Source organism: Bacillus rossius, assembly GCF_032445375.1.
Source record: "Bacillus rossius redtenbacheri isolate Brsri chromosome 4 unlocalized genomic scaffold, Brsri_v3 Brsri_v3_scf4_2, whole genome shotgun sequence".
In the NCBI taxonomy this organism is placed as follows: Eukaryota; Metazoa; Arthropoda; class Insecta; order Phasmatodea; family Bacillidae; genus Bacillus; species Bacillus rossius.
Genome location: NW_026962011.1, coordinates 34,029,418 through 34,056,360, shown reverse-complemented (window position 1 = coordinate 34,056,360; position 26,943 = coordinate 34,029,418). Strand labels below are relative to the sequence as shown.

The following is a 26,943-nucleotide window of genomic DNA, read 5'->3' as shown; positions in this document are numbered from 1 at the left end:
TTTTTTTGTATAGAAAGTTTAGGACAAAAGGAATGGGTAAGTGCAAACTTCTTCTGTTACTGAAATTATAACACCAATGTGATTCCATTGCAATTTTTTTTTTATTTCATCTCTTGGAACATCTTCATCCATACGCATAAAATACATTTTATACGAAACATATTTTTTTTTTTTGAATGAAGTGCTTCAAACAGTGAATTCACAACTGAGGCAGATTTTCGTTTTAGACAACAGACTAGACGAATCTTACTTTTGCACTTTAGTGCTAAGAAACGTGCTTTTTGAAATGAAACTTCTTTGGTCACGATGAGTAAAATTTTAAGACTGAATTTTAATACAATGTTTTCATGATACATTGCTGTGAAATGCTTCTGATGTGAAATGGTTAGTGAACAGATACTTGGTGAAAGAGAGATAAAGAGAGCACTATAGTAGATATGTTGCTGGACCTTTATTCTCTTCGTGCGATGATACTTCAGCTCAAAAATAAAATAGAACACACACACACACACACACACACACACAGACAAAAGGGAAAAAAATATGTGTGTGCGAATGCACGTGCATATGCGCTCATTTCAGAAAATAGATATAGGTATCCTATACAGTTAACTGTTAATGCTTTGAATTTTATATTTGCTACCAGCACGCTCGTGTTCCTCCTGTGTTCGGAGTGCTATTGAGACAGTCCCTGCATTTCCCCTATAGATAGCGCTACTTGTTTAGAATTTCATATTTCGTTCAGAGATTTGGAGGTTTCCAAATGGCAGAATTGTTTGAAGAAACAGTAACATGCAATTTTTCTTTATGGTGTACCTAATTAAACAGCGAGTAATATTTTATCATTAATTAATCAATTTTAGAAAATTGTCTTCTTTCTCTCTTTCTGCCATTTTACCCTTTACTACATACTTACGAGCCGAGATTTGAATTGCTAAAAAAGCTTGACTTCTATCACGTGTACTGAGTAACACGTGTTTTTTTATTTTTTATTTTTATTTTCACACTTTCCAAATGAGACAATTTACTCTTTATCCTGTGCAAACAAAACAGTGGTGGGGAACTTTGAATACTTTGATACTATAGCGGACCAATATTATCGAGTAGTGATCTAAGGCCATGTCTGAATTCAAGTAAACAGCTATGTACTTGTTGTATTAGAGCTTTGAAGCGGAATAATTTTTGGCCTCTAAAATGGTTTTAGCAAAATAGTAATTTGAGTGACCAGGGAATGGAGCTGTAACTAAGTACACCTATCCCTCACTTAGCACATCTTCAGATTGCACTGATTCTTTTAGCGCGGGGTTAATTATACTGCCTTAGTCTTGAATAGCATGTCTGTAAATTTCAGTTAGCGTGAAATCTCCACAGGAAAAAAAAAGTCAGGCACGACGCCACAAAGTCTGTCTCAACTTTTGTATACAACAGATGTGCCATGGGATACAGTTAGCCAAACAAGGGGGGGGGGGGGGGGGGAAAGCGATGCACGCGCAGGTCTGTCTATGCTATCAGCTGTTGTACAAACATCAGCTATGGCAAGTTAAATTGCGGCTATGAAGTGTAAAGGACCAAATTTTTTTACGTCCGTGCGTATGCCACCGTGCCATACCATTGTCGCCTGGCCACAAAACGGGCCGTGAACTCAGTCTAGCCAGTGGCAAGGAATTCACATAAGCAAAAGCAACGTCTGCCCATTCAGCTGCTGGTAACTGCATGTGCTTATCACACATAATGCATCATGTTCAAGTATTTGAGACAAAACTAAAAGTATTACGGCGTGCAGATTGACATGAAGGCCACGCTTATGTTGGTCACACTTTAGTTTTTAGCACGTCAACTATGCACAAAATTTTCTTTTAAAGACTTTTTAAACGTTATGTTATAACCTTTATCTGTTAGTTTGCGTCGCCGCGGTGTACAGTTTATAAAAATGTAGCCAGCGCTAGTTGGCATCATTTGTGTTTGGCTATGTTGCTTTCAGTATAGAGCGCGCACACATAGTTGAATATCAATATTGATATCTCTCCGATTGCATGCAACACGCGCTCTCTGTCTTGTGCCGAGTTAACTACAATTGATGGCCCGCACTATTTCGTGGTGTGTACTGCGATGAGTTATGCGTTAGTTCAGGCTTGCATTTGGGTCACAGAATTTGTTTTTCTACTTAAAGTTGAAGAAAGGTTTTTTGTTGCATGACTTATTAAATTGTTTGGTGCGCTTGTTTATACTCTACTTTGTTAAAAAAAAATGTAATTTCCATGAATGGGTTATGTTTTTATAAATAATTTACCTAACAACAATTTTTTTTGCATAAAAATTGGACTCCTACTTTTGAAACTTGATCTTATTATAAATTGTGCAACGATTATGCGATAAGACACAGTAAGCACTTTAATTTTTGAAAAGTTAAAATGTAATTATCTGGACAGTAATATCGGTTTGTTGCGATTTCAAATAGCACGAGCATTTTTAGGAACAAATTAGTTGTGTTAAGTGAGGGATAAGTATATAAATAAAATATTTAGTATAAAAATTATGGTATCCCAACATTACAAAACATGAAAAATAGTAATAAACAACTTTTAATAATCTTTGCTTGTATATGCACCGTGAACAGCTAAAATAAAACCTCCATGGTAAAATAATTCACAGCATAATCCCTAATAAAAGTTAACAATGCATACAATCATTTGCAATTAAATATTGAGTTACTGTTTATGCATGCTTTTGTGGACTAGTGAAGATGACAACAGAGCACTTCCTGTATATTTTGTATGTCTGACAAACGCAAGCGCAACACAACAAAACACACTCGCCCAACTCAAAAACAGAATAGATATCACCAATGACCTTTTGTCACTTCAATTAATCATCATCTCTAATCTTTTTATATTGCAGTTCACCAGAATATTAGTTAGCACATCTTTGAACTTTTAGTTTAGACAGTACACCAGTCATTTTCAAACTTTTGCAATTCACAAACTTGTTGCTGTCCATTATTTACCAGGAAAAATTGCAATGATTAAAAAAAATACTGCTTAGAATAATTTAACTATTAAATAAAGTAAATGTATTTATAAAGTGACAATAAAAAAGATTACACTTAACTGATATACTATTTGTTATACTAATATGGCACATTCTTTTAATTATATAAAATAAGCTAGTTTTAGACCACAACTGGTGCTTACAGGCATTCTCACTAAACCTTTGCAAATATCAAGACATTCCTGAATAAGATTATAAAATTTAAATAGCAGGAGTTGAAAATTTAGTTAAAAAATATTTTAATGTTTGTTGAAAAAAAAAAAAAAACATAAGTACTATGAGCAAAGCATTCCTTTGAATTTTTGTGAAGTTTTTGTAACAATAGCCAACTGCTTATTGTTTACTTGGTTTCAACTTACCAAAAAAAAAAAAACCTGATAGGCTGATAGCAGATTGTCCTTTTGTCTGAACTTCAGCCATTCTGTTCTTAAATGTGCAAATGTTAAGAAAAAATATGGCTAGTTACACCACGCCATTACAAATTTGAACTGTGTTCATACACATGTGACTTAATTCTCTCGAGATAACTTTTAGTTTCGGTTGCGGGCTTTCTAGGCCTGTTGGGTCCTACGCAGGACAGGAGAGAGAAGACGATTGGAACAGAGTGGAGGAGGAATGGTGGATGGACAGAGGAAAATGGAGGCTTCTCACATTGCTGACCCGGCAGCAGCGGTTCATGACGACGCAGACATAAAAATTTATATTTTAAAACAATGACAAGCTCCACTTCAATAACAGTACACCAGGTGACAGTGCAACACCTTACACTAACCTTCCAATACAATTGAAAATTTGTCATTTCAAAGTGTATTTCAAATCACACAACAAATTAGGTTTTGATATTTGAATCTCAAACATTTGCACAGGCCTAGTTCTAGATTTCATTTTTCGCGGACACATCTTTAATCAAAGAAATTCTCGCCATATCCTTTTTTATATGTTCAGGAACTTGATCCACAATGTCTAGTTAGATTTTATGAAACGTATATTAAAATACCTTTGTTACATAATTAAAATAATAAATTTTACATGCGAATTTATTAATTAGTAATTTTCAAAGTAACACAATAATTAATAATGTATATTCTATACCTACTTCAATCATTTAAAAATGTTTATACTAACACCATATTTGGTTTAAGCTCAAAATAAACTCTAAAAAATTACATACGAATATCAGTATACATCAAGTAGGCTCTTGAGCTATGCCTATCACTCTATCAGCATTGCTTGTGATCATACTTTTTATCCATAGCACCTGAGAAAAGCAATTTCATTTCTGCCAGACTTGAAGTATTATTTTTGCAATTTTTTTAAACATCAATATGTAACTGTTAATGAATAATTATTAAAAAATAATAATAATAAAACTATACATATAGACAGGACCAATTATATAAAATAAATACAAGTAAATAAAATTTTATAAAAACAGTATAACTGAATAAAAATATTCATTCACTTAACTTTTTAAGTAACTAATTAATTATCCATCATATATATTTAACAGTTCAAAAAACTGACTCATGTAATACTTTATCAGGGTGGCCAGTCAACCGGGAAATCGGGAAATAGCCAGGATTTCTTAAAAAAACCAGGAATACCTGGAATCAACCAGGAATTTTTATTAGAACCGGGAATTTTTTTTATGAAGTAACGATGACAATAACATACGGCTGTTGAAAGCCTATGATGGAGAAACTTGAACGTGAGCATGTTCACCACCTGTCGAAGCACGACAGTATACTCGTGAGCTATATTTTGTGAAAGTTAATTTGTTCATATTGCATTAAAAAACTTTTGTAGTACGTAAGAAACCGTTAACAATTCAGACTTCCATACTTATTATGTTTCTGTATTCAAAAGCAACATAATTTTGGCTGAAAATGTTGTTGTAGGGTGGTAGTAATTTCTCGCACGGCATGTTGGTAGCACTAGTTTTGTATATATATACATATATTTTTTTACTTTGCGCTCATGTTGTTGCGTCACGGTATCACGGATACTTTTCTAGAGTTTTTTTTTTTTTTAAGTTTAGTTGTGCTGGACGTTGTTTTGAATTTTTTAATCTAACATGTAATTTGCGCAGACTATCAAAATGTCAAAGAGTTCGGTCGCCACATACAATGACAAATATACGGAAGAGTTTGAATGGGTTGAGAAAGATCCAAAGTGCAGGACAAACGCCATTTGCAATTTGTGTTATGTTAAAATCAATATCGGTAGCATGGAAAGAACAGTATTAGCCAACCACGCAAGAGGGGCAAAACACGTGCGTTTGGTGTCAAGTAATTTTGGTGAAGTGAGATTATAAATTTTTTTGTTGGTGGTAGGTTTTCTTCTAAGCAAGTTCATTGATTTCATTTTTAAGCCTATAGTTAAGTTGTCTATTGTTTAACGCCAATAAAAAATCATATTGTGTGTGCTTTGTGTAACAAAAATGCAAATTGTATGCAAATATTGATAAAAACCACCCTTGAAAAAACCTGGAAAAAACCAGGAATTTTATTATCCCAGAAGAGTGGCCACCCTGTTTATTCTCTATATTTGAGATTTATTTGTGTGTAGACAAAAGTATTAGTACAACTTTTTTTTTAGATCTATGATTAAATAAATAATAAATTAAAGGGGCAAATTGATATTGTGAAATATAAATTCTCTCCCTTAAAGTGCTCAACCCTGAATTGCATAGTATTTTCCAGTGAATCAGGCGAGAATGTAATGCATGACTGAATAGCTCAAAGTTGCTACTCGTCTTTCAAGACAGGTCATCTTGTGTAATGATACTAATTTTGCTTTTGCACGGGGACTGCACTCTCGGCGGTACTTGTTCTGCTGTTGCACGAATGATTGGGAACAGCTATTTTTTTTTAGAATGAATTGACTAACTTTAAGTCTTTTTTTTTACCCTTGTACTTACAAGCTTTACTTAAGACATGGTCTCTTTTTCTAAGATGTACATTTCAAGCACAAGTAAGTCCAAAATAGAACGTTCAACTCATCTTTCTGTCAGCTGTTACTGCTCAGTGTTAAAAAATTTCTTGCCTTTTTTATTTTTTTTCTCCCCCTTATCACAGCTGTCAAGTCACCAATTCTTATCTGAGATTTAACCAAATGGAACAAAGTACTTTTTATACTTCTCAACACTCACAAAAATTTCTTATAAAATGCCACCCAAAATTTTTTGAACTGCACTGGGATAAGTAAGCTCATTCTACTTAAAAGCCCAAAACCAAGTGGTCATCTTATATACCTGAAACTATGATCCATGGATTAACTGAACCTCATAACGTAAATCTTAAATGTCAGAAAAACAAATCCAGTAAGTATTTTTTTCTCTCCAAATTTCAGCGAGTCAACAACTGCATACATTCAACACGACAATAACAACAGTAAAAACAGACACACACTGGTTAAACTTCTCGGATGGGCTATGTACATGGGTTCCAAGCCAACCTGAAGCTCTTCCAGCTCTACGTGTGCTCTTGAGCACCTTTGCCATATGCCCACCTTTCATCACGCCCATGGACTGACGGACGCAGAGCTTGGGCGCAGGCCGTCCCAACACCGAATCGCTCATTTGCTAATGGATCTGTCAAAAACCATGCACGGAAGATGCAGCTGACACGTTGCCACAGCTGATAGAATCTACTTAAAGACGCCTGCCAAGTAAGGGGTATGTTCGTGTCGGCGAGGCGGGATGATAAGTGCGACGCTCGCCGGTGCTTCTAGCGCGGCGTCTCCTCTGAACTGGCAAGCAGTCTTCTCATCATGCATTCAGTGCTACTTTGAGGTTGGAGCAGTAACAGCACCATTACGTGGCAGAGAAACAAAGATAAAGGAGTGCTTTCAAGAATCTCTACTGATGTTTCGTGTCCAAACATTATTCTGAAAACTAGCATTTTAGCCATTTTCACTTAAACAATACAGTTTGAAAAAAAAGTAAAGAAACTGAACTACTCAAACGCCCAAAGCATATTCTTAAATGATTTTCATGAACAGACCACAACTCGGATATCTATGGCAGTTTTTAGTCGCGTGGTTTCTCCTGAAGCTCCGCCTGGGTTGGCGGGCCCATTACTTGCAAACATATTTGAGTATGCTCCCGCACCAGCTGGATCTGACAGTTCCACTAGCAAGCCTGCATGCCGGAGGAGAGGATCTCCAGGGCGGAAGAACCCCGGCCGGACAGGACGCGGGACGTGAGCGCATCACAGCTCGTCCTGGAAGGTGTGAATGTTGTGCAGGTGGTCGCCGTAGTCCGTCGCCTCGCTGCCCACGAACACCTCGTGGTGCTCCAGGACCTCGCCGTACGACAGCAGGTCGTCGTGGTCGCCGTCGGACGACGCAAACAGGTGGCTCACCTCCTCCGACGCCACCTCGCTGCGGGCAACAGGGAGGGGTCGGGCTCAAACGCCTCGCTGTTGGCCGATCACTCCCGACACTTTACCCACAGACACTTACACTTTGCTTAATTTGTTGACTTCAGCTCAAAAAAGAAGTACCTAAAGTAGTTCTTCACCTGTTACTCAAACTTCTGAACTACGAAAATATCCAAATATCAAACACTTTTTAACTTTCATGCAGTAAATCACGGGACCGTGATTGATATAACTTTAGTTTATTTTCTACAATTTTTTTGGTACTAAAATATCAAAGTTTTTCTAACGGCGTTTCTGAAACTCATTTTTACACTGATTTGAAATTTAAGATGAACAGTAATTAAAGACAACCTAAAAATAAGCCGAGTTCAAATATATTTAAAAAAAATAATACTTTAAAGTGATTCAGTAGAATCCCATTAATCCAGACCCCGATTGTCCGTACATCCGGTTAATCCGGACAGGATTTAATTACAAAGATGTTTTGTTTTGTTCATATAATAATTGTTCTGTATCATGTATCCAAGTAAATCCTAATAGCATAATCCTGTAAATACTGAGTCTGTGATACATGATCAAGCAGTAGGACGTATTAAGTGCATTTTAAGACAAAATCTACTTACTCTGACTTTCTAGTGATCCATCTAGTTCGGATTAGTGGGACTCTACTGTAGTTTTAAATACTGAAATGAACTCATAACCGTTGCTTCAACAATACATACCAAAACATAGATGGTTAACTGTCAAAAGAAAGATTGAATGCCTATATATTATGCTTATAGAAGACGCTCTCTAACAGGCCTCAGTGTACCAATGAAGTATGGGCTTGAGTCTCAGCAAATAGAAGGAAAGATATTTAAATCACAAACTATTATTTAAAAGAACTTCAGTGTTCATTTTGAGCAAGTGGAGTATTAAGTATCAAAAATATAATAGTATGATCACAATCAAAATTATGTATTCATCTCTAGTCTTTCACAATGAATGATAGTACTTACTCGTTGCTCGGAACAATCCAGGCCAAGATCTCCGCAGGATTCAGCCTGCCGTCTTTGTCCTTGTCGAACTCGTGGTCAAATTTCTCCTTCTCCACAAGAAGCCACTCCTTGTCGTGATGGGCACCTGTTGATGCCAGCACAATCAGCGGAACACTAACAATTTACTTCCGTGTCCCTAGAAATACTATTTATTGTATTTTAGTATTGCTTGTACCGTTGCAATTGGAATTTTTTCCCGGTGGCCAGGAGTACCCCCCCTACCTTATTCTCAAGTCAAAGCTAAACTTATTTGATAATTAGTCAGGTGTTATCATTGTTAGTTACTTGTTCATCACAGGCATAAATAATGGTCTTACTTCTTTGTATGTACGGTTGCTTACAAAATATAAATTAATTTTTTGAGCAAAGTTGAAGTAAATATTGCCAAAAATTTTGAAGTCAAATTAATTTTTTTCTTTGGTAGCATTATAAACGGATAAAAGATTCAGAAGTAAACATGAGCTAACGTAATATTAAAAATTACATTTTAAGTGTTAAGGAGGATTTTTCAAGCAGAAAAATAGTGGACAACAGTTTTTATTACTTCGGCACGTGTATCATTTTTTGTACTATTCATTCAAACTGTTTTTCATCTCCAAAGCTCACAGATGTTACACACACTACATTCGTTATTTGCACATTATTATTTAAAAAAATTAAAAAAATACCCGGTCAGCCTTATTGAAAATATATTTGCAAAGAGTTATTACAGTACATGAAAACTCATAAAAACATGATTTTAAATGCAGATGGGATTTTGAAAAGCTTGCTAGTTTGAAGGGACATGAAGAAGAGGAAAAAAAAGTGTGCTATTAAATACATTAAAAACAAGTAAACATTGATGAAATTAATTTTTTTAAAAATCTAAATAATTAAAACTATCTACAAAGTTTCACTTTAAGAAACAAAAAAGAATTAAGTATTGTTGTACTCATATCTGTCATTGGGTGCACACTTGCTTATGAGCAGTGTTTTATGTCTTGTTTGCCTCATTTAGTATAATTATTTAATAAAAGGGATGAATGGCTATATCTATAGGTCAAAGAGTTTACTGTCTGAGATTACTATGCTCACGCACCAGTATATTTGCATTTACTGAGATTATTGTACGTAATTAAAATATTCCATTTTAATCATTTTCTATTCTTATTTCATTCAATTAATTTTATTTCCTTAACAGCCTTTCCCATTGTAGTGTTTCTCAGTACCCAATCGGATTCGAAAAAGATGTATTTGCAAGATAACCAAGTTACTGAAAAATAACTTTTAAAATACTTTATTCTTCGGTAAAGCCTGCTAACCCCACCACTGCCCTAGCGTGAAGTGCATGTTTGCAGCTGGACTCACCTCTCTCCCCGACAAACTCTTGGAAGTCGATGAAGCCGTCCTTGTTCGCGTCCTTCTCGTCGAGCGTCTGCTTCAGCACGACGGGCAACATCTCCGGGTGCTCCTCCGGGTGGCTGAACTTGAGGAACTCCTGCTTGTTCAGCACCCCGTCTCCGTTCCCGTCCGCCGCTCGGAACATTATCTTGTCATCGCTGATCAACTGACGCACACACCAACACGGCTGAGTATGTCAGGAGAACCAAAGAACAAATTGAGGTTTAACATCTTGTTCATATGTATTATTTCTTAATATTTTAATTTGATTTTTTTCCCCGCCCTAAAACTGAGCTTTCACTCCCCTCATTTAATGTTCACAGTTCCTGAAGCTTTTCGCGTAGGTATTTTGCATTTCCCTCAGGCCCATTCCACTCCCGCCCTGCATTCACCGGGAATAAATGCTTTACTATTTCTGTTCACCTCCACTGCCTCTGTATCTTCCACTCACGACTCACGGTCTCTTCCCCGTCTGTACCCACCTCTGTGCAACCTCTCTCCCTGCTTCCAAAATACCACTTGCCTCTTCCATCACCTAGAACAGTCTCACCAGCCTTTCTAACCGCCTTCTCCCCTGTAGTGTATCCCACCCTGGCTCCTTGATCATACCACCGATGGTCTTATATCTCCCACTCTCTTCCTCTTCCCTTCTCCTACACATTCTCAATACGCAGCTGCCTTCCTACACAGCTCATCTTTTTCCATCGCCAGTTGTTAACGATGAACAGGGAGTGAAATTGTGCGAGGAAGCAGCAACCAAATGCCTTCATGGGGGAAACGGAAGTACTCAGAGAAAACCCAACAGCCCATGGCAATGTCTGCCAAGTTTCCCACTTGCGAAAAATCCGGGTTTGACCCTGCGGTGCATCGAACCCGGGTTGTCTTGTGGGAGACAAGTGATTCAGCTACTGTGGCACCATAAGGTATGAAAATTGAGAACCCAATTAATTGAAACACGACTGAATAAATGATTGTAAAAAAATTGCCAGAAAGGATTCTAGAATAAAACATTACCTACTAACAATCAAGCACAGAATATGCAATATTTTCTTTATAAATTGTGCAAATAAAAGAGCAAATTCTCACTCTTTTAGTGAAGTTTACCTTTTCCTCTGAATTGTCATCAATTTCATTATCTTCTTCATCACTGTCTTGGATTCCATAAGAATCTGAAATATATTCTTGCCATGTCACAACACCATCTTCATTCTCGTCAGCGTCCTCAAAGCGGTCCTCAGACTCTTCTTCAGACAGCATACTACAATTCGGTGCAAACTATCAGCGTGCGTACCAAAAATGAAAAGGACCATGAACTCACTGCAATTGCATCTACAGTATGTACTGTTAACACACGAGCTCTTATCACAAGGCTCTGGTGATAGTGGCATCTGTGACCACTTCTCATGGCTTGGATATACTTTGAATTGTGGTTGGATAATGTTGGGTATTTCATACAACAGAAATAAACACATTAATAAATTACGGCTTTGCATCTCACTGATATCAAGGTCGTAAGATACGATGAAGTGTGATAAAAAAGGAGAAGATAAAACCAAAATAACACAGAAATGAGTTTCAATTTTCCATATAACATTAAAATGCTGAAATGCTCATCAAGACTTGAATTAGAGCTGAATTTAAACACAACTTTTATCAAATAACATTACAATTTTATTCCTTAGCATCCAAAACATGTTCAGAACAAAATGTTTTGATCCATTTGGTTGTCAAAATTTATTATAATCCTTGGCTGAAAATTCACATAATTTTTAAATCACAATTTAACATAGGTATATACTCAAATACACTAATGTTTCCCAATTTATGTTTTGATTGAATCTACCACAATGCCATTTATATGAAAGAAAACATTTAAAATATAAAGTTTGTACCTATCACAATCAAAATGAGAGGGAGGTGGGGGTGGCTGCTGGAAAACTGCAGCACGTAGCCACGCCACATCCACTTGATGGGTCTAGCACACAGAACCTCAACCAATACAGATATTAACAAAGAGATCAACCCATTACAAGAAAATAAGATGGGGCACAAAAAAAAAACTATTTCATAAAACCTAAAAACATACCGACATAATATATTATTTGAAAATTTTTTAATTTTTATTGTAAACAAGCTATTGCCCAGCATGCGTTGCAAAACTTCAATATTTTTTTTTGTAATTTGTTTGAAGTAGGTACACATATTAAAGCATCTCTCTATATATATCTTTATAGGTCTCTATCTACTTATATAGCTACCTCTATCTATCTCTCTCTCTCTCTCTATATATATATATATACACACACACACACACACACACACACACACACTACACACACAACTTTATCTCTCTCTAATATCTCTGCTCTAGATACTAACATCAACATATATCTCTATATTCAAGCTATAACAATTAAAATATTAAACATATAAGTTTTTACCAATCTATAAGTATCTTTTTTACCTGTCACAGGTGTGACATAGGTATATAAAAACACGTGCGTATTCAAATGTAACATTGTGCCAAATTTTTAAAGCAATTGGTGAAGAACTTTCGGGATATTTAAGATTTTTAGTGAAAACGTTTCATTTTTATTTATATAGACATATTGTCTCACGACTACAGTTTACCCTGCCAAGGATTTGAATCCACTCCACCATGTTTGGATCAGAACACTCGACCACCGCAGAACCTCGATACAGTTAATTTTATAAATAAGACAATTCAAGTCATCCTGCAGATTGAGAAGGTATACAATGCTGTGCAGACTTCCCCACTACAGTATCTAAAAGTCAACTGAATGATATTATACTAAGATTTACTCTGGTCTTTTACCACAATGGTAATCACCCAACACATCATCACATCTGGGATTAACACATGAAGAACTTTCGCTAACCTCCACTGTAGAACACAAGACATTCGACAAGTAATAACTCCTGAAAGGCTGACCCCTAAAAAATTTGATATATGGTGTGAAAATACATCAATAATTTAATGATTATGGTGTCCAGAAGTCAAAATGAATTAATCTGGCCAAAACCATCTTCAATCAAGGCCACTCACAGGAACCCGCTCACTGCTCGCTGTGAACACCAGATCTTAGGTTGTGACTCACCCTTTAAGGTGGCTGCAACAGGCAGGCCGGAACGTTCAGCATACCTTAATTTATGTTGATATGACCAAAACCCAGAACCATACAAGCAGTTGAAATACACCTGGTTAGTAAAGTATTAGTGGAATAATTATTTAATAATGTTATAAAACTTCACACCTGCATCTACAAACAACCCCAATATTTCACTTTACCATTTACTGAAGCTTCTTCCGTAAGTCCCTCGCAGCTCGTAACTTCCAACACTTTTTCCTCTAGCCCATTATACTCTCCCGCCCTGTTCACAATAGAAAAAAACACTTCCCTCTTCTTTCTGTTCGCCTTCGCGCCCATTGTATCTTCCACTCACGAATTCGCCTCTCTCTGCACCTCCGTGCAAACTACCACCCAGCTTTCTCCTCCCACTGTCCTAGATCACGCTGAACAGCACTGCCTGCCTCTCCCGCTCCCAGCTCCTTGATCATTACCGATGGTCTGTGTGTCTCCCCCTTTACCCCTCCACGTAAGGCTGGGTGTCATGATTCAAGAGCTCTGGGGTTGAGCACCTCTGTGACTTAATTAAGATGTGCCAGTGGACCGGGGAGGGGGGGGGGGGAGGCGGCCCTGCACTCCAGACGCGGTCTCCACCACTCGCGGCTGGATCGAGCTCCTGCGTCCTGCCTCGAAGGCCCCCGGAGCCTCCGCCAAGCATCCTTTACTCCCATGTTCATTACCCAGACCTACGCTGGGCCCCCAAGACAGTACGTGGGGGGAGCTGCAGAAATATTCACTTGAGCCAAGTTGTTTTAAAAATGCAGTCTGTGCATTTTGATCTATCTGCAGAATGAGTTGAATTTTTTTATTAGTAATATACACTTCTACATCTATCTGCACATATAAAACAACACCCTCTCTACTTACGAAAGTGATCTAAGTATCCAGGCATGCAATTCATTCCTGCTAACAAAGCCGTCACTATTGAGATCCATTTTCTTCAGTAATATTGCTAGACGTCTTTTAGCTTCTTCAGGACTCAAGTGGTCAAACTCTTCTGCTTCTTTAGCACTGCCTGTTTAAGGAGAAATTTTATTATACACACACACATTTAAAAAGTTACCAATAATTTACACAATTTAAATTACAAATTGCTAATCTGATCTGTGTTTATTATTGCATTTACCTAGGTATAGTATAATTTCAAAGCTATTTTAATAAGCTTAAATATCACATACAACTTGATAGAAAGGCAAAAGTTAAATATATGACATAATTTTCAAATTTAGTTTTCTCAAAGTGATAATTCAAATAATTTGAAACAATTCTCAAAATTATGCTGAACCATTTAATTTCACCCACAAAATACTATTTTGGGATAATAATTTGCTACAGTTGTAGACTAATACATTTTAATACAAGCAAAAATTATGTACCTCGCCTAAACATTGACACATATTAATTCCAGGTGGGAAACACTACACAGAAGGAGGACAGTAGAGAGATTAGTGAACTTTTAGGGGGTGACAAGGGGTGAGGAGGGCCGGGGGACGCTGGGAGACAGGTTGAACAAAGGGGTGTATAGAAGGAGGAGGGACTGTGGGTGGAAGATTCAGAGAGAGTGGAGAAGAACGGAAAGAGGAAGGCAAGTATTCCTGGTGAGGATGGGGAGGGAGTGGAATAGGATTGAGGGAAAGATACTGGATGTGAGAAGACGAAAGGACTTGAGAAAGAAGCTTCAGAAAATGGGCGGACAAGGAGGGGGGCGGGGGAGACTCCTTGCCACTGGGCGGAAGCCCAAGCGTAGGTGTAACAATTAAAATAAAAACTTTACTTCTTGTCTAGTTTACACTGTCAAGCACTGCAACCCTTCTGATGTCAGTCACTGGTACAATGTTGAATTTTTTTAAAGAGAGACCATGCCTCTTGTGAAAAGTAAAATGCTTAAATACTCTGAGGGAAATGAGCAAAGCATTGTGTAATCTGCAGAGGAATACCTGTTTCAGCAGCAGCCCAGCTACATGATGTTCCAAGAACTAATTTATTGTACCCACAAATAAACAGTTAAGACAACACAGGACCAACCTATGGGGCCGACTATCCTGAGTAGAGTAATATCACATTTTCATTGGGTTTCTAATGTCGCTTAAGGGGTTTTCCAATAAACCAAACTGCAGTTTTCAGACATATAGTGTATCTCATTTAGTGAAAGAACTTCACAGGAAAAAATTCATTCACATTCGTCCATCCAGGAACAAAATAACACGAGTCGTATCTCAAGCGAAATCCAAGAGTCAGTGAAAGGGTTTAATATCAAGAAGCTGAGCTGTGACTGCTGCAGCTTTATTGAAATGGCATGAAGAAATTTACCACTACCTTTATTTAAAAAAAATTTCATATTGTGTACAACGCATGTCCAATGCAGACCAAAGTGCTTTTTTTTCTTAATCCAAAATGTTGTTAAGAGTTGGTGGCTGCAGAAATAAAGAATATTTCACAACAGGTTTATAATAAGAAAAAGGAATGACTAATAGTCTTATTAACAGAAAGTGTTGATAGTGTTTGGGCTCTCCAGAAGATAGATTTCAGATATGAGAGAAATCCTTAATAATTCACCAAAAACATACCTCAAAACTAGGGTATAGATAAGTCAGAGTCTGGGTGGATGACTGGAGAACTACTTTCTGAATAAATATAAATCTTGTTTCCTTGGATACAAAGTGGGAACATCCCTCTTCCAGTACTGTCATTCCATGTGAAATCAACCGAGGTCACAATTTGACCATCACCAAATTTAACTAAACTCAGGATTTTGATGATGTGTGTTCAGATGATCATGCCTATTTTTTTAATGGAATTTTATTATGGTTAGTTAATTATTTACCCCTGCCTTGAGATATTGAAATTTCGAAAAAAAATTACTTGCAGAATAGATTGTTTCTACTATAAATTTTATCTTAATTGAGATAGAAAGCTAAACAAGGTCTTGTTTGAAAGCTGTTAAAATGTTCTTTAATATAATATGCATCATGATAGGGCTATAATTAGTTAATTTTTTCTGAAAATTTATTAATTAATTTTTTTTTAAATTTCCAAAAGTAGTCTTTTAAAACTCTGAAAAGAAAAAAAAAATTTATGTACCTGATGTTTTTTGACATATGCTGATAGTTTCAAAATGGGATCTCATTGGGATCATATAAAAATTATTTTTTGCTTATATTATATGGTTACCAATTTTACAGTTCTTAGTTGTTGCTAGTACCTGTAAAATTGTAAATGTTACTATAATTTGGATGCATTAAATTATAACATAGCAATGGATACGTTTAAGTGCTGCTTTACTTTGCTTTAACTTTCGTTGATATTTTTCTAGGTTAAATTGTACACTGCATGTTCTAAGTGTCATAGAGCAATGACTAAGCATTGTTACATGTTATGCACAGTTATTGTGGAACTATTGAGACAGCAAGGTGTTGGAATGCTTCACTCCTGATTACTTCGAGTTTTTTTTCTGTTACCTGTGTGTGCAACCCACTGACTTTTAAGGATAGGTGTGTACAGCCTATAGACTCTAATTGATGAATAATTGAATAGTGGTGTTAGTCATAATAACATTTTAGAAACATGAGAAACTTTTAGGTTATGTTAAAATTTAAGGTATTGTGAGAGGTGAAGAGTTATATAATATAACCAAGTTAATATTATGAACTTTCATGGACATAAGACAAATATTAGACAATGTTTAAATCTAGGATTCTTCATTTATTGTAAGAGTAGAGAAGTTACATAAACAAAATGGAGAGACCAACATCCAAAACAAAGGTTAATTTGTTTTGTTGCAATCCACTGAATAAACCAGAACATTACTATCACAAGAAAAATTTGAGACTTGTGAGTATTCATCTGTTTGAAAAATTCAATTCAAAGGTTAAAATTGGTGATAAAATTTGTGACAGTTGTCACAAATTGTTGTCCAAAACCGAGAATGAATTGGAGCCAACTGAACCTCCCTCAGACGATTCAGATGATGACAGATCCCAGGAGATGTATATTTCTACTCCTGAAAGAGAGGAAGCTCTGTCTTATTTGAACCAAAGCCTGATTGTTATAAGTGAATTGCCTATAAAAAAATAACGATTAGGAGAAAAGAGCTATCCAGAAGAAAAACTAAAACGAGCATGTGAAGCTTTCAGGTCTAAAGTACTGCAGACCAGTGCAACTTCAGTCTGTGATGAAACACCTGCCCCCGGTGATGAAATGCTCAACCAGTTGAAAGAAAAGTTTCGGTGTTCCACAGACAAATGTGTATGAATGAAAATATTAACAACATTGCCTTTTAGCTGGACAGTACAGAAAATTCAAGATGAATTTGGTGTTGCTAATTACACAGCTCGTAATGCAAAAAAACTTCAAGCAGAGAAATAATTATGTCATGCCCTGATCCTAAACCTGGAAAAACATTAAAGCCAGAAATTGTGACAAAGGTGCAGTTTTTTTTATGCTAGTGAAGAAGTTACTCGTATCATGCCAGGAAAGAAAGATTGTCTCAGTTAAAAAAAAATGGAAAACGTGAACATGTCCAAAAACAACTCATCCTTTGCAATTTACGAGAACTTTTTGTACTTTTTAAAGAGAAATACCCAGACATTCAAATTGGATTCTCTTAATTTTGTGACCTTAGGCCGAAACACTGTGTTTTGGCAGGTGTAAATGGTACACACAGTGTTTGCGTGTGTACAATACATTAAAATGTTAAGTTGAAGTTGGCACAGTGTAAATTCCCAGAACTGACTGACCGTGAAAAACAAATAACTTACCAAGATGTTTAACAAACAATGGTGTGTGATAATCCTTCTGAAGTATGCTACTTCGGCGAGTGTTCAAACTGCCCAGGAACAGATAGTTTGAGAAATAGTCTGGAAGAATGTTTTGAAGTAAATTCCATTGAAAATGTGATGTACAAACAGTGGGTTCTGATTGATAAGAACACCAGCTTGGAGACTTTTACTAAACCATGTGACAAATTTATAACTGATCTTCTGGAATCCCTTCCAAAACTCCTTAGGCACTCTTTTATAGCAAAGCAGCAATCATCATTCCTTAGTCACATCAAGGAAACAATACTAAAAGAGAGTGAGTTTTTAGTACTCTGTGATTTCAGTGAAAACCACTCCTTTATCTTACAAGATGCTGCTCAGGGATATCACTGGAATAATGCACAAGCCACAATACATCCATTCTCTATCTACTCACGGAGCATCATAGGCAGCGAGTTGCAGCACACCAGTTTTGTAGTCATTTCCGATTGTACTATTCATGACACCGTTGCTGTTCATTGTTTCCAACGGTTACTATTAGAATTCATCAAGTCACACTTTACTCCATCTCCATCAAATATATACTACTTTTCTGATGGATGCGCGGCACAATATAAGAACCGGGTTAATTTCATGAACCTGTGTTTTCATGAGGATGACTTTGGTGTCAAAGCAGAGTGGCATTTCTTTGCAACCTCTCATGGGAAAAGTTCATGTGATGGGATTGGTGGCACTGTAAAAAGACTAGCGGCAAGGGCTAGTATTAGTCTTATTATTTACAATTAGCAAATTATGACCCCCAGGCAGCTTTATGAGTGGGCTAAGGACAACATCAATGCTATACACTTCGCATACAGCACAACAGAGCAGCACAAGAGTGGGGCAATTTTCTTGAAAGCCCGAAAGCTATCAGCCCGGACTATCGAAGGCACCTTAAAACTACACAGCTTCATCCCTGTGAGTAAGAGTAAAGTGTCCACTAAACAGTATTCGTTTTCAAAATCATCTAGGGAAGTAGAAATTACAAATGGATGCAATGATGAACTAAACTTTACTGAAATAGTTGGTTTCGTGACATGCCGATATGGTGATTTCTGGTGGTTAGCATGTGTCCTCGATTCCTTTGAAGATGAGCAAGAAATCAAAGTAAGTTTTCTTCACCCACATGGTCCAGCTCCATCAAATTTCACATACCCTTCGACACCTGACATTCTTCAAGTCCATCAGAGAGACATTCTCACAGTAGTTGACCCTTTAACTGCAACTGGACGAGTTTACACGCTTACAGAGTCAGAAAAAGAAAATGCAAACAAAAAACTTTTGGCTGTAATGCATTTGTGATTTAGGTATATCAAGGTATGTACTTCAATGTACCTACTTCAAATCTTTCATTTTTTTATCTGTAATTTATTTTATGATGGGGAATTGGATTGAGTTGAAAATACATAGCATATGTATTAATTTAAAATAATGTATTATATGATCCCAATGAAATCCCACCATGAAACTCTCAGAATCTGTTAGAAAAAATCAAAAATGAAAATATATTTTTTTAAGATTTTTAAAAATACTACTTTTTGAATTGTTTAAAAAGGCTACCTATAAATAATTTTACCGAAAAATGTAATTCTGTGCAACCCTATCATGATGCATATCATACAAAAGAAAATTTCAAGCTCTATCAAATGAGACCTTTTGCAGCTCCCTAGCACAATTAGGAGATTAGTCCTTGTAAATTCTAACTTCTTATTGAAGAGTCAACTAGTGTAATTATGTAAATTATTAAATGTACTTAATAATTCCAGTTTCTCTAGCCTACCTCTATCAGTTTTAAGAATTGTTTCTAGAAGTTTGTGTCTGAAAGTCAAAATTACAGTGTGACAAAAGTATGTTAAATACTAATTTCGTGACTAGACCTGGTAATGACGAGTAAACAAATTCAAATGTAATATTTATATTTGAGTGTAAGTTTTTGTGCAGACGGTGACAATATACTTCGACAAGCACAATATCACACTTTATATAAATAACTTAACCAAAATAATTTATGTTAAAATACAGATGGAATTTGTTATCACTCTCGACTTCAAAGCATCTAACAATTCTCTCATTTGAGTAAGTTATCTTTAAGATAAAAGATTAATCATTTGTGTGTTATTTATTTTGAACTAGCTTCAGTCCGCAGAGCGTGGACTACTGGGTACGTAACTTGCAGTACCCGTCAAACAAAATAGCAACATGTTCTTTCAATATCAAGTTCCATCCATACTATCTAATATTATTTAGTTCGGGATCGCAATTCCGGAATTTACATGATAAATCTAAAGATGAACAAGTACACGGTCTTTCTATACAAAGAATATGTTCGATACCATAAAAGATTCTAGTTCGGTGAAAATTGTTCGTCTTGTTTAAATCGTAATTCGTGAGGATACTTCTTTAATCAGCTTGTCTTCGGGTGATGGGGTAAGGGACCAAACCTTGCTGCAGGATACCCACGAGACGTGTAGGTGCTCGAAGAATCCTTGGTTCGCCTCAGTCAGGCGGCAGGAATACGCGCCGTCACGACTCCATCCTTCGGCTGTGGGCGGCAACTGGGCTGGACTGCACGACGGTCATCCTTCCCGGGCTCGAACTGCGACTTTTCATTCTTCGACTGAATTCTTCTTTCTTCAGGATGATCAACGGTATCTATTCTTCGTAGTTTCAAAGCAATTTATATTCATTGGACGATCTCTTGAATCTGGATATTCGTCGACTTCTCTTCTTAAATAGTTGTTTGAATTCTTGACGTCTGAATCTTATCTTCGTTGATTCAAATTAGTATTTCCTTCGAAATCTCATTCAATATTAGCATTAATAAACATTTTCAATTCTTCTATAAATATTCAATTATCAATTAATGTCGAAATCGTTGCGTTTCTAGATGTTGCCTTCATCGAGTCTCAATTCGTTCTAAAAGAATATTTTCACCGTTACTAATAAACGACTTTCTTAAGGTTGTTGATAAAACAAAACTTTTAAAATTACCACCCATTACTGTCGTTGTTCATCTTTAAATTAATAATGGTTTCAATCAAAAAATACTGCTATCCTAGCCTCGACAATAATTTAAAATAAAAATTAACATAAGAGTAATACATAGACAAAACGATAACCAAAGAAATTTAAATCTGAATTAATCATAGATTACAAATGTAAACATATGGAATAAAGTGTAATTAAACAAAATAAATACTAAGGAAATTAAATATTTACTTTCTATAAAGAGTAAATATTGCCTTTATAGAATTGCCCCTTTCAGAAATGTTCATAATGGCAATTATTCATGACGACATGATGACATTTCTCACAATTTTACTTGAAGTGTCCTTTCACTTTCGTCTATCAAACGTTCGATACTGCCGAAAAACTAATCACCAATTAGTTTGTTCATGTACACACACTAAACCATAATCTGACAATAACAAACGATACACCTATACGTTATATTTACAACAAAATACCATTATCAACCAATAGTGTATTGTAAACGTCTGTGATGTAATAACATATTTACAGGAATTTACGTTACAACAGGTGTGTAATATTCCCTGAGCTGTGTGATATTGTAGCAACCTACTACTTGAATAGTAACTCTATCCGAGATTTCATAACAATTGTTTCTAATTATTTTCGTGACAATATAAGGTCCTTCGAAAAGTAGAAATAATTTCTTTGTGACAAATCTCCAAAACTGACTACTAGGGTTTGTTCTTTTGAGAACGAGATCTCCACATTTAAAATTAATGTTTCTCGATGTTTTCTGTTGATTCTTACGAATCTTGGTCGGCGATGTTTTGTCTTTAACCATTTCTTCTGTTTCTTTACTTATTACATATACTTCCATCTGCTCTTCGTTGGAAATTTCAGTAGTTGTAGGTTTTTCTATTTCGTCCATGGCTGTAACTATCCCTCCGTTGAAATCCAGCATTACCTTATATGCGGTAAGAAAATCTACTCCTAAAATAATAGGTTTGGCTAACCCTTAGACAATTAATACGGGTACCTGTTTCTTATTTCCCAAACCTTCTATCTCCAATAAGGTCTGTTTGTTTATAATGGGACTAGCCCTAGAAGTTACTCCTAAAATTTTCAAACTGGGTACAGGCATTAGTGGTAATTTAACACCAGTAGATTCTATCATATTGACGCAATCTTCACTGATACACGATATTTCCGCACCACTGTCTAATAATATGGGTGTTTTAACTCCATTCACTGAAAGTGTGATTTCCGGACATAAAGCTGCTTTGCAATGTTCGGTGTTTCCACTTGGTTCGCTAAGTAAAAACTCTCTTTCATTTTCTTTGAATAATATGGTATTAATTCTCTTCGTAGTTATATTCGTAGCATGAATATTAGACGTAGTGTTAGCCCCTTTCATTTCCTCATTATGGAATGACGTACGGAGCCGTTTTTCGTCATTCCTACTTAGTTTCCCACATTACCGACAAAACCTTTTCTTTGATTTGGTAACCATGTTGTCGCTAAAGTTTCGTTATTCTGAGGTGACGAAAACGCCTGCGTTTCTCCTTGTATTACTTCAGTTCCTCCATTTGCTTGTCTCGGCGTCCATTTTGTGTTATTACTCTCTTCCCTCGGTGGATCTTATAGTTTACACTCGTAAACTCATTATCCCTCTGCGACGGTATAAAAGTTCTAGCATCGACTCTATATGAATTAGGTGCTGTTTCCGCCGAACTTATAAAATGGTTATCTGCGTGTTCTGAATGTAGTTGTTTGGATTTAAACCAAACTGCCCCTTCCTGACGTGGACTATCTTGTGGTTCCGGTTCTCTGCTATCTTGTCTTTTCCCGTTTTGATTTTCGTATCTTCGTCGGTTCCAGTAATTGTTATACCGACGTCGCCCCTGATAACTATTATTGTTCCAGTTATCATTTGAGTATTTAACGTGTAACAAATTAACTTGCGGTGGTTTAGGTCCGTGGTTCTGGTCATCTTTCCTATTTCTCCAATTCTGATATAACGGTGCTGACTGACTTGCGTTCTTACGTTCGCTAAATTCTTTTTGATTGTGAGAGCGATCTAATTTTTCCAGTCTATCGTAGGTTAACAGTTGTTCTTTAAAGTCAGCTATCCCGTTATACTGACGTCCTGTCAATTGCAACTGATATTTTAACGGCAATTGAGATAGTATCATGGCAATGAATTCCTCATCTTCCATATTACAATCTAAATATCTGGTTCTTTCATACATATCACTAATATGGGATTCTAAATTTTGAAATTTCTTGTTTTCGAATTTCTCTGAGTGTAGTTGAATCCTGAGATTACTTTGAATTCTGGTACTCCAAAATTGCTGCAAGAATAAATTCTCGAAATTACTAAAATTAGTGACAGTGTCTCTGAGTAATTCCCACCAAAAATACGCAGTGTTTTTTAAACATGACTAACGCATTTCAACTTTTCTCCATCTGAAAGATTAAATACCATACAATATTCCTCAAATTGTTTCAAAAATCTTTTCGAATTTTCTGTACTCTTTCCAGTATATGTTGGCACATTATCTAACCATTTTCTGGCAGGGTGGTGTAATGTTAAAATAGGGTCAGTGGTCATTGGTAAAATGTTTCTATTGGAAGTGTTTGGTTCAGTGTTAATATCTGTAGAACTAGCTACACTAACGGTTTCCTTGTTGCTAATACGTAGTTCATGAGTGTGTTGTCCCATTTCCTTTTCTACGTCACTTATCCTAAGTTCTACCCTATTTACTTTACCTTCCAGATTCTTTTGTAACTGATCTAGTTCCTTTTGAATTATTACAACTGTATTTTCCTTACATTTATTTTGATGTTCATGTAAAGTATCATTAAGTAATGTTAGCTTGAATGCGAGGTATGGCATTTTCTACTGTTTCTAATCGTGTTTCCAATACAGAAAAGCTTTGTTCCATTTGTTGTTGTGTTTGTGTTACTTCTGCTCGAATTTGATCGGTTTCCGCTGCAATCTTATTTAAAGCAGTATTTAAAATTTTGGCAATATTATCTACCTAACCTATTACTCTGTTCTTGTTCTTTACGCTCGCGTTCCTGTTTCTCACGTTCGCGTTCTTGTTTCTCCTTATGCTCACGTTCCTGTTCCTTACGTTCGCGTTCTTGTTCTTTACGTTCACGTTCTAGTTCTTTACGCTCGCGTTCCTGTTTCTCACGTTCGTGTTCTTGTTTTTCCTTACGCTCGCGTTCCTGTTCTTGTTTCTCACGTTCGCGTTCTTGTTTTTCCTTACGATCGCGTTCCTGTTCTTTACGTTCGCGTTCCTGTTTCTCACGTTCGCGTTCTTCCTTCTCTTTAATTTTCTCTTGCTGTATGAATTTGAACAATTTCTCTATAGTAGTGGTTTGCGATTCTTTTACCTCGGATGCTATTTCTTCCTCCTGTCGCGGCTGATGATCGTTCGATGTGTTCACCTCGCTAGGAATTCCTGAACTAGTGCTCGCTTCCATTTCTTCAGTCACTAATCTCACTTCGTCAGCTACGTCTGAACTAGAACTGCTATCGATATTATCCTTGTTTCCTCTGAGGAAGTACGTTGTCCTATTTCCTTCTGCTGCCATGCTGTTAACTGCAAGTTTACCGTTACTCGAGCTTCAACTTTGGGCACCAAAAACTGGAGTCAGCTAGTGTAATTATGTAAATTATTAAATGTACTTAATAATTCCAGTTTCTCTAGCCTACCTCTATCAGTTTTAAGAATTGTTTCTAGAAGTTTAGGCCAGCACAAATGGTGAATGGAACACATTTTGATTCCCCCAACAAAAAAAAAAAAAATTCTCTGCTGTTAAGAGGAAACAGTGACACACAATAATACTATTCTCACACTGAAAAATGGGTTTTGGAAATCTCAGAGGTCAGTCTTTAAATAGTTTTATAGTGAGAAGTAGGCCTAAAGGTAACTCCTGTAGATTCAAAAGGAAGAACATGGTTTAGCTTTTTTTTAAAAAAAAATACTTAATCTGATCTGGAAAGTGTATGGAATTTAAAGCTTCATCAAATGTTTGGGAAGGTAACAAATTTTATAGTGTGAAAGGTTATCGTATAGACGCGACGGTCCATTTTAATTTCGGCGTTTAACTGACGAATCGGGCGAAGTCGTCCATAACTTCCCTGCTGCATATTGTAAATTTTATGATAACTTACGTATCAGTAAGTAAACTATCACACTCAAAAAAATAAAAATAAAATATATAGAATGAATCCGCCCCCTTAAGTGGTTAACATAAATTGAAGGTAAATATTTATTTGGGCGGTATTTCCGAAAAAAAATGTTAAAAATCCGAAAATACCTGTATTTTATGCTCTTCAACTTCCTCTTTTCATTAAAATCGGCGGAGATTAGAAATTCCAAATACTTTAGGAGATATCGAATTTTTAAATTTCTTCATATGTAGTTGAGCGGTATTTGCGAAAAAAAATGTTAAACATCCGAAAATACCTTTATTATATGCTCTTCAAATTCCTCTTTTCATTAAAAGCGGCGGAGATTATAAATTCCAAATACTTTAGGAGATATCGAATTTTTAAATTTCAGCACAAAACCAGAGCATTCCTGTGGCGTGCGTGCACCATTGTTTCTTGTTTACGTACGAGTGAGTATCTATTTTTTTATTGGATAATGATGTCATGTGATTGTTCGTGATAGGCCAGAATTCAAATGAACTAATACGTGATTATTTAGTTCAATTATTGTTTAAAACGGTGTTTAATTACCGCCTCCAACTTAGGTGAGTTTTTAACGTTTCTAATTTTAAAGTCTTATTTGTTATTTTGATATTGTTGCGGAAGTAATAAGTAACAAAAAAATTTACGTCAGTTGTTACTGTACATCCTTTGTTACGGGTTTGTTAGGTAAGGTCAGTTACACTATAAATAATTTAAAACTAAAGAATAATTAAAATTAATTCACATTATTTTTAATATCACCTTAGTTTGAAAGTATTTATAATGTAACTGACCTGACCTAATCGACCATTTTAGTTTACTGTTCACCCTCTGTCCGGGTTTGTTTGGTCAGGTCAGTTACATTATAAATATTTTAAAACTAAACAGCCATTAAAATTAATTCACAAAATAATTTTTAATGTCGGCTTAGTTTGAAAGTATTAATAATGTAACTGACCTGACCTAATCAACCATTTTATTAATTACGCATTCACGATTCACGTATTCACGAACACACGGCAAAATAACAAAAATGGCGCCGCTCGAATGGTTCCACAGGTCTTGTATTGCAAAATTAAAAAATTCGATATCTCCTAAAGTATTTGGAATTTCTTATCTCCGCCGCTTTTAATGAAAAGAGGAAGTTGAAGAGCATATAATAAAGGTATTTTCGGATTTTTAACATTTATTTTCGCAAATACCGCTCAACTATATATGATGAAATTTAAAAATTCGATATCTCCTAAAGTATTTGGAATTTCTTACCTCCGCCACTTTTAATGAAAATAGGAAGTTGAAGAGCATAAAATAAATGTATTTTCGGATTTTTAACAATTTTTTTCGGAAATACCGCCCAAGTAAATATTTACCAAATTGAAACCTTCGCTAACACAGCAGACTCACCTAATATAGCTTCGTGATCAAACTCTGAATGATGAACACCGTCAACAACATGTGCATGATCTCTTGGGCTGTATGCTCCATCTTCTTCCCTCTCGTGTTGGTGCAGACTTTTTCCAATATGATGAGATGCAGGGGTTGTATGACAAGGTAAATAATTTAAGATACAGCACACGACGGAAATGTACTTAACCGCTATCATGTTCATATATAACACTAATAATCACACAAGAGACAGTGATTAATAATTTCAACCGCCAATACCACTGACTTAATATTAATTACAGTATTGATTACTTTCAACTAACATTTCTCATTTATTCTGAAGATACCGCATTACCAACAAGCATACAAAATTACTAAACAATAAACAAACAGTAGCTCATAGAATTAAGAGCAGGCAGGAGCTGGAAAGCATACTCTATAAAATAAATAGAGTGGATATAGACAAAGAACTCAACAACAGACACACGACATGTTTAGCATGAAGAAAAATGGAAACCATTGTTACTAGCTCTGTCTTGCGAGAGATGTACAGAACGTTGTGACGCCGACCGCCGGTGCTCCCTC

At 36.0% G+C, this 26,943-nt stretch overlaps 1 protein-coding gene across 1 annotated transcript; it reads right to left on the bottom strand.

Moving 5' to 3' along the window:
- Positions 1-82: 82 nt before the first annotated feature.
- LOC134542421 (reticulocalbin-2) lies at positions 83-26,933 on the bottom strand. The gene is made up of 6 exons (XM_063386639.1): positions 26,377-26,933; positions 13,864-14,011; positions 10,952-11,105; positions 9,815-10,013; positions 8,429-8,552; positions 83-7,431 (listed from the first exon to the last, which is right to left on the bottom strand). Exons 1-6 carry the CDS (start codon positions 26,579-26,581, stop codon positions 7,260-7,262), a joined length of 1,002 nt encoding a protein of 333 aa, XP_063242709.1. The 5' UTR covers positions 26,582-26,933; the 3' UTR covers positions 83-7,259.
- Positions 26,934-26,943: the final 10 nt, after the last annotated feature.